This window comes from Eufriesea mexicana, unplaced genomic scaffold (assembly GCF_001483705.2).
Source record: "Eufriesea mexicana isolate 0111107269 unplaced genomic scaffold, ASM148370v2 scaffold1457, whole genome shotgun sequence".
Classification (NCBI taxonomy): domain Eukaryota; kingdom Metazoa; phylum Arthropoda; class Insecta; order Hymenoptera; family Apidae; genus Eufriesea; species Eufriesea mexicana.
In genome coordinates, this window is record NW_016909557.1 from 262,971 (window position 1) to 270,121 (window position 7,151).

The 7,151-nt window shown below is 24.2% G+C and overlaps 1 protein-coding gene across 1 annotated transcript in view; it reads right to left on the bottom strand.

The window, feature by feature from the left end:
* Positions 1 to 285: 285 nt before the first annotated feature.
* LOC108548226 (phospholipid phosphatase 1) overlaps positions 286 to 7,151 on the bottom strand; it is a 54,159-nt gene continuing 47,293 nt past the window's right edge. Inside the window, exons 3-6 of the mRNA XM_017901061.1 lie at positions 5,303 to 5,457; positions 2,498 to 2,721; positions 1,818 to 1,938; positions 286 to 654 (exon numbers count right to left, since the gene is read on the bottom strand). Coding sequence (XP_017756550.1) covers positions 286 to 654; positions 1,818 to 1,938; positions 2,498 to 2,721; positions 5,303 to 5,457 — 869 coding nt within the window. The remainder of the gene's footprint in view (positions 655 to 1,817; positions 1,939 to 2,497; positions 2,722 to 5,302; positions 5,458 to 7,151) is intronic.

Here is a 7,151-nt window from a genome sequence, read left to right on the forward strand (position 1 = left end):
ATAAATAGTATTACTGCCAAATTATGACAATTACATACATTTGTTAAATACCTATAATAATAGATTTTTCAATATAAACTATGGATGTAACATTTTTTGTTGGATATTTATAAATGACACAATGAAGAACTAAATTTTTCAAATGTAACAGAAACATATCTAACGTTTTGTATCGTGCGTTAAATATCATTAATAATTTTGAACACTTGTACAAGAACATTTTTAAAAATATTCATTATCTCTTTTCAAATTCATTTTATACTATTTATTTAAAATTTTTAGTATTCATTCTTTCCAGGTTGATGATTTAACATTCTTTAATTCACGACTTTCCGAAACATCGACTGGTGTTTCATGCAGAAATTTCTTGACACTTTGTTTTCTTTTATTGTTATAATTAATTTGTTCATTTTCTATCGATTCATTGTAGATTTGCGAGACATTTTGATTTAAATGAAACTTACGGCATGACATTATAACAGTTAATACGCTAAAAGCCAAACCCAAAATGTTGCCTGCAAGTACATCCCACCAGTGATGTCTATTGTCACCGATTCTGGTTAATGAACATATCACAGCCCACAAGCATATCATACATTGTAACCACGGTTTTAGGAAAAATGTCCGATTCGGCAAACGGCATTGTAAATACCACTGCAATAGAAAAATAGACTTATTTAATATTAGAAACAAGGAAGAAAGGTTCAAAAGTAACAAAAAAGAAATTAAACTAATCGCACGTTATTAATGTATAACTTATTGTCAATTTTTGCAAAAATTAAAACTTTCAAAACATAAAATTTCATTAAAAAATATTTCATAGTAATCTAGTATTCCTTCGTTTAAATAATTTTTAGAATAAATACATATATTAAGTATATAAATATATATAATAAGTATATAATTCATTTACTTTATTGAATAAATAAAGTAATGTAATATAAGAATGCATAATAAAATAATAGAATAGCAAAAGACAAGTTATTAAAATTATATATCAGATTTCATATTTCTTTAATAATATAGTGAAACCTACTACAATGCAAGTAGTAATTTACAATTAAATAATGTTACAATCTTTATCATATTATTTGAATAATATATATATTCTTTTTTATAAAATTTACTGTAATTATTGAAGAAATGAAATTATACATATATATAGCTAATGTTTAAAATTAAGAGTACATTTGCAGTCAGTAAAATATGTATATGAAACAATAAAAGAAGCCATTAGTTATAAGAATATAAATTGAAGCTATAATATCAAAATTCTTTTCATCAATAAATAAGAATAAGTAGGAGCTATAAAGTTATTTATACTCATAACCTAAAAAATTAAAATTAAAAAAGTTTTAATATTAAATGCTAAATGTAAATTTCATCGCTCATCACATCTATGTATCTTATATCTAAAGTTTTTATTTATTTATTTCTTATTTTTCTTTAAAATCCTTTGATAACATGTAAAACTCTTAGAAATTATTTTAGCAGGAGATAATTGTAACTATAGTATGATATTAAATTAAATGCTTTGTAAGGTTTAAAAACACATTACATCTCAAGGTAAAAATTTAATATATTCAAAATTTGATGCTTCTTTATTAAGCTAATTAATTGCCTATCACTTTATACTAATTTTACAATGAAAAAAGCAAGATCAATAACTTATCATAATTTGTAATAATTATTACTTTTAGTCTATAAGACAAATTCTAAAATCATAAAATATGTATCACCCTAATTTATAGGACATCATATAGGATATAAGAGGGCAGCACTTAGTATAATTATATGTAAATATATTATCTACTTACTACAATGAAAGTAGTTGTAAACATGGAAAGGGCAGAATGACCCGATGGGAATGATTTACTTGAATCTGAAATAAACCATTCTGAATCATTTGTATTTGTACATGTATATGTTCCCACATATCTGAAACAAAATGTAAAAAATAATGATATTAAATAATAACAAGAATTAATATCAGTCACTGGGATACCTTATGAGCAAAAATTGTCTACTTGGGTTTGGCAAAACATTTAAATGTATTAATTATAAATAAATTATAATAAAACGAATTTAGAAATACACTAAATGAAAATTTATTATGGAAGTAATGCTTAGAAAAATACATTCAGAATGATAGCTTGAATTCTAAAGTACAACAAATTATTATACAAAAAGAAAATTCAATAAAATAAAATTGATTGAAATGTAGCTTAATAAAATAATAAAGTAATATATAATAAAAAGAATTATTACTTAATAAAGTACGGTGTAATAAGGAAATTATTGCTTGATGAAGTAAGATGCAATAAAAAATACAGATATACGAAGAAAAAGAACTTGCTTTTATATTCTAAAATAAAATATCCACATATAATACAAAGAAAAAAAAAGAAAAAAAAAAACAAATAGAAAATACAAAATAAAATATATAATAAAATAAGAATTAAGTATTATTTTTCTTAAGAAATAAGAGAATGCTTACCCATCTGTACAGTTTATAGCCTCTTTTGGTTTACATGTATCCAGAAAATGTGGTCTTGGTTCGCCGATCAGAGTTTTCATAACATTGCATATAAAGGTTAAGGCAATTATTCCGATGGAATAGTGGCCATACCATGACCATATTTGCTTTGCTCTCGAACCAGCACATCCTAATTCTCTATTGTAGCTATCTGCAGAATAACATGCGAATTCGGACAGCCACATCTAAATAACGCAAAGTATAATGTTATTTACAAATCTTTTATGTAGTTACTAAAATAATTATATGGTTTAATAGAAATAAAATAAAGATGAGTATTTTCTTTCTCTCTCGAAAAATTGATAAAATTTTCAAAAATTGTTTTTGATACATATTTCAATTGCACAAGTTTTTCATCAGTATCACGGTTTTATAAACAAAACAAAAAAGATCCAATTTTGAATATCTCGTAATACAACTTTAGTAAATAGACATTTTTCCAAAAAATTGATCACAATCCCTCCTATTAGCATTGGATTAAATTGTACAATTCTTTTTGGAGATACAAGATTTATTTTTATTTATTTCCTTTTTTCTTTTCGTATATTTTCACTTGTAATCTAATTAATAAATAAACTAAACTTTCTTAAATTGTAGCATGGGAGTAGTATTGTTTACAACCGTAAACAACTGTAGCATTCTTTGCAACTGTAGATATGCAATATTACAATAATACTGCGTTAATATCGACTAAAAAGGACTCTGCCGTACCTCCCAATTCTCAGAACTAATTCAAAGGGGAGACCATCCTTCCCCATGCACAACTCACGCCACTAAAGTAAACACAGTGCATTAGAGTGAGCGGAAGGACAAAGTTTCTACCACACGGCGCTTGACACATGAATACAACGAACGATTAGTCATCGCTTCTTACTCTTTCTTGATAAAAAGAATTGCAATAGGTTGAACTTAGTGTTCAATGTTCAGGTTTAAAAGAAATTCTAACATGGATTAAGGTAAACTTATATTTTGATTAAGAAAACTTATTTGTATCATTTGAACTATTTATCTCGTTAATTTCTAACTTTAATACTATATATATAACACGTGATCAGATGATTGATGGAGTATGCTTAAAACGTAACGCATTATTTTAAACTAAAATTTCACCTTTATTTTTTTCATATTTATAAATTGAAATTTTTTTTATCGAGGAAATATAAAAATCATAAATATTTAATTTCTTGTCAATCGAAATGATAACTTATTGGCCGTCGATCTCAAGCATCGAGAGATAAAGACTTCGTTTCTTTAATTATTATTGTTCTCTATGTCTTAATTCATATTATTCATTGCTATTCATTGTTATTCTCTTTATTTCAACAATTTATGATTTAAGAAATTTCTTAATAGATCAAATAAATTTGTTAATATTGATTTTGTAGATCCAACATTTTAATATTATCAAAGCATTGCTGTATTTCTTTAATAAAGCTAATCCTTTATTTCTGATCTTATATTTTTCTTTTAACTTAATAAAAAAAATTTAATTAAAATTTAATTAAAAAAATTTAATTAATTTTCGGTAATAGCTACAATTTATGTAAATTACAACGATAATATCTGTCAACTTAACAAAAAATTTTTCATTATTTTTTGAGTTTTGTGTAAAAGTAATTGAAAAAGAATTATTTTAAATATATTTTCACATTACATTTTGAAAGAATTAATATGAAAATAATCATTACTAAGCTCAAAACGTTAAATTAAGTTTGAATTTTAGAATAAATAAAAAATTCAAACTCTTTTATTAATTAAGTTGTAAAGACATAATTAAAAACCCTGAAGTTTTAAAATAATTTCAATACTAGGATAAATTTGATATATAAAATTATATAAATACACCGTAAATAAGTAATTATTTTCTTGACTTATTGTTTAATCTTTGTATTAATTACAACTGTTCCAAAATCAATCATTGATAAGTATCGAGTCAATTTAACACAATCTGTGAACTGACATTCTGAAATAAATCTTTTTCAAAAACTTTCTTGTACAATTAACACTTGTTTTTTTCTTTAAAGTTTCTTTAAAAATTAAAAGATCAATTTTACATGAAGCATCTTATACATAATACTTATATAATATTTGGTGCATATAATATATTTACATAAATTTATATATTACAACTATCGTATGTTAGGACTTATTTTCAATTACAAAAACAGACTGAATGCTTTTAGAATTTAAGCGAATGCAAACTATATGTTTTTAATATCTTAGTTTGTTTATACTTATTAACCACTGTAGTTTGAGTTCAATCTTAAAAATCATGTCAATTACATTTTCTACAAAATAATTTAACAGTTTTGATAAGTATTTTTCTTACAAATGTTTTTCTCACAAATTAGTAACTTTTATGCCTTTTAAAATGATCTGAACTTATACACGTGCCATTATTATCTAATTTATATTGCATCTTGTTAAAGAATTAATCAACAAAGATATACTATTCCGGCATAATGTAAAGGAATTTTTTATAGGAATATAGAACATAGAAATATGATATAAAATATAAAACGATAATCTTATTCGCTGAATTTTACTGCATCAAATTTATATAAAATTTGAAGCCTTTTTAAAAATATCCCTTTTGTGTGGTTATGTAAATTTATATTCGCATTTTAAAATAACCTTTTCAAAATTATCAGAATTAAGAATTAACTTAGGCAAAGGCATTTATTGGAAAAATGAGGAAAGATATGACAGATGTTTGAATAAATCTTATCGAGCAAATAAGGATACGTTTAAACGTTATTTACATACCACTAAAATTGGTAGCAGAAGACATCCCACGATCAGTAATGTGATCGAAATTGTGTCTCCCATGAACTTGAAAGAAATTTTTGGATCATTGCAGTAAAAGCCAATGCGATGTTGTGGAACTGACCCAAATTCCAATATTGTTAGGAGTACAATAACTGAAATGGAAAAATGTCACAACGGAAAGTTGGAAAGTTTACTTATAAGAAAAATACAAAAATTTTGCATGAACATTTTGCATTAATTATGATTTGGAATTAATGAAGAATATTTAATAATAAATTAACACGATATAATTTTCTGAAACATCGGTTTGTTATAGGTACGAAAAAAATGAGTGATCGTTTAATTGTCTTTTTGATTTTTAGATTTTACATCTTTGATCTATTTATCTTTAATAATATACTCAATTGTGATTTTTCTAACAGATTTTTTGTATTCTATATATAGCATATGTTAATGTATAATAAATACAATAATAATATAATAAAATCAAACGTGAATATATATATATATGACATTTTTCGCTATGCGTAATAATAATGACGTATATCTAGATGGTAATATGTGGTGATCTACTCTGTATATATAGGGGTCCCAACATTCACGCAAGATTTGAATTTTGCGTCATTTGTGTGGTAAAGTGTTGTCAACGAAAAAGAAAGGCAGCATGACAGCTGACAGTTCAGGGTTATTAAAAGTGGAACACTATACGAAAAAATAACGTATCTTCATTGTTGAGTAATATTTACAATTTTTAATTAAAAACCTGTGTTTTCTATCAAAATTATTTCTTGCGTGAATTTTGATCACCCTTTATATATAAGATTTTTCTAACAATAAGTATAGAGAACTTATGAAGGTTATATTTGTTTTTTTAAATGCAATTATAGATCTTTTAATTCACTAATTGATGCAAGTCATAGTACTTTATATAAAGATATCAAGTTATTTATCTCAAAAAATCATTAATTCAGATGTTCAATTTTGGTTAATGATATTAATAGCCTGATGCTTTTCATTTAAAATCGATGTTTAAAAATACTTCCTTCAGTTTGAATATATATACTATTAACCAATAATAAAATTAAAAAACTCTTTATACGAATGTTTAATTATTTACTATTCTCTTTATTACATTATTTACTGCTTTTGTTATATTTATATATAAACTGAATGAAAATAGTTATGTTAACCACTATTTTTTAATAAATGTAAATTGAATATTTTTATTTACAGTTATTTTAGATTCTATTTTCAAACGAAATAAAAACACACAAAATATTAATTATTACATTACAATTAATTGTACATGTATTTCTTATTTTTTTAACGATATAATAATTTATATTATAATATAAAATAAAATATTGGTGCAATTATAATATTTAAACATTCGTTGGATATATAGTACATAAGATTGTTCTTTGCAGTTAAATAGAGTAGTATAGACGCAGAGGTATGCATCTATAATAAGATAATTGATGCATAAAGCGCCTTAGCAAAATTATTATTAAATGCAAGCATGTATTCGATGAAGCGGCATAATTTAGATACAGAAGTATTAAGCATTTTTATTTTTTAAATAAAGATGTAAAAAAATCGGACAGAAAATATGTTGCATTTTTTTCATATAATTATACAGGGTGTTCCAGCAGCAATGGTAGTACAACCGGAAAGAGCGTGATTCTACATGCAGAAACGAATTGAAAGAAAAGGAATAAAATTTTTTGATTCGAAGCTTCGTTTTTGAAAAAATCGACTTTGAATATTCACCGAGTTCGCGTGATAAAGTTGATTTCTTTGATAACGAAAGTTTCAATGAAAAAATTTTATTTTTTATTTTCGATTT